Source organism: Seriola lalandi, unplaced genomic scaffold (genome assembly GCF_002814215.2).
Source record: "Seriola lalandi dorsalis isolate HSWRI2012SDOR001 ecotype SW California unplaced genomic scaffold, Sedor1 jcf7180002054829, whole genome shotgun sequence".
NCBI lineage: Eukaryota > Metazoa > Chordata > Actinopteri > Carangiformes > Carangidae > Seriola > Seriola lalandi.
In genome coordinates, this window is record NW_019525382.1 from 1,094,422 (window position 1) to 1,096,393 (window position 1,972).

Below are 1,972 nucleotides of genomic sequence, written 5' to 3' on the forward strand. Positions count from 1 at the left end.
ATATTGATATATAAATATTGAGAAGTGCTATACAGATAAAGTCTTATCATATTATTAAATGTAATTTGATATTTAGTGTAACTTCAGATGGTCTGCACAGTACAACTGTACAAACTGTATGCCTGAATTTGGAAAACCAATATTCTAGATTTAGTTTCCTTCATTAGTGTCTTGTGAATTTGTTGATCTAAATAATTTGTGCTGAAGTAGAAAAGCTAGAAATAATATGCCAATAATTTTAAGTGTTTCTCTCGTGTGTCTTGTTAAGGTAAAGCCCAGGAAACGTGAATGAATGTACATTTAGAAAAATTTAGATATTTCTCTATAACACTAAATATTCATTAATGTGCAAATATCAAAATGATTGGTTATGATCAGGTTTGACTGAACATGCACTGTCAAACAACCCAACAACTGTCATCAGATTTCGATCCAAATTAAATTGTGCCCACTTCCAACCAGAGAGAAGAGCTCAGATAAAAATACAAACATAGGAATCTCTTATGCAAAAAACAAAACTTTTCCAACTGATAGAAAATTGTGTGACCCAGTCACTTATAGTATAAAGCTGAAGTTATAGTATGAAGCTAAAGTTTTCAGGGCCTCTAAAAGGGAAGAGACCTCATGATGATCTCCACCTTTCCTGTTTGAAAGTTTTTCCACATCATAAACAGACACAGACTCCAAAATAACCAACACCTCAGTATAACAGTTAGATATATATATATATATCTATAGATATAGATATATATATATCTATATATATATATATATATATAGATATATATATATATCTATATATATATATATAGATATATATATATATCTATATATATATATATATATATATAGATATATCTATATCTATATATCTATATCTATATCTATATATCTATATCTATATATATAGATATATGTTTGCATTTGTGTGTTTACAAACTTCTCTTACCTTGGTGAGACATGAGTTTGGACCCATGGGTGGCCCCCGGGTGATGAGTGGGTCCTGGGACTCTTTGAGGTAAAAGCTCTGCACTATGAGAGACTTGGACGGGCTGCACTCCTCTCTCCACCACCACACAGCCATTCCCACCAGCAGCAAAGTGAGAAACACTGGGAAACACACACACAGACAAGACTTAAGTCACTTTCTAGAGCCTCTGCAGACCCGACCACGGGCAGAGGACCCGACAGAGGGCAGAGGACCCGACAGAGGGCAGAGGACCCACCCTTACCTCCTCTGAGTGGACAAAACAGGTGGCTGCTATGACTGAATAAAGCTGAAATACGGAGAGGAGAGACTTTCCTAACCCCTAAATGTTTATACTAATAATACATTTCATTTGTAGAAATTCTCTTTATACTCGGAGACACTTCACATGATTTACTAGGTAAATATAGTAAATATATACTTAAACACACACAGACTGCTCCTATTTTAAAAGAGCCTCAAAAGCACAAGACTTTCTGAGTGTCTGTGGACAGGATGGTGAAAATATTTATGTTTTTAAAGTTGACTACTTAGAAAGTATTGCTTCATATAGGTTCTTTTAAGCCTTCAATAGTTTGTATTAACTTCTGCCTGAATCTCTGTGGGGAATCTGCTCAACTAGTGTACGATGATGCTGAACGTTTTATGGTTATGACTCATAGGGGAGTGACCATGTTGACATCAGTGTGCTGTGACATCATATGTATAGCCTCTAGCTTACAGTAGACATCTGAGTTAAATAAACTAGTGTTGAGAAGCAGCTAAATCAAACACGAGGGACAAAATTATATATCAGTAGTCATCTTGTATAATATTTAATTATGAGTCACTGTTGCGTGAGCCCTGGTTGTGTGGTGTCCTGTCCTCTCTCGCTGCTACTCTTGCCTCCCAGTTTCCTCTGCCTGGTGCACACCTGGGTGCAATCAGCACTCGGGGACAGAGGGGGGGGGATAAGAGGGGCGGAGAGTGCGCACGCACACACAC

At 36.8% G+C, this 1,972-nt stretch overlaps 1 protein-coding gene across 1 annotated transcript in view; it reads right to left on the minus strand.

Annotated features, from left to right (window-relative positions):
* Positions 1 to 1,972, minus strand: part of LOC111670017 (low-density lipoprotein receptor-related protein 8-like) — a 20,699-nt gene that overhangs the window by 2,511 nt on the left and 16,216 nt on the right. The window contains exon 13 of the mRNA XM_023426553.2: positions 950 to 1,110. Within this exon, the coding sequence (XP_023282321.1) occupies positions 950 to 1,110 (161 nt within the window). The remainder of the gene's footprint in view (positions 1 to 949; positions 1,111 to 1,972) is intronic.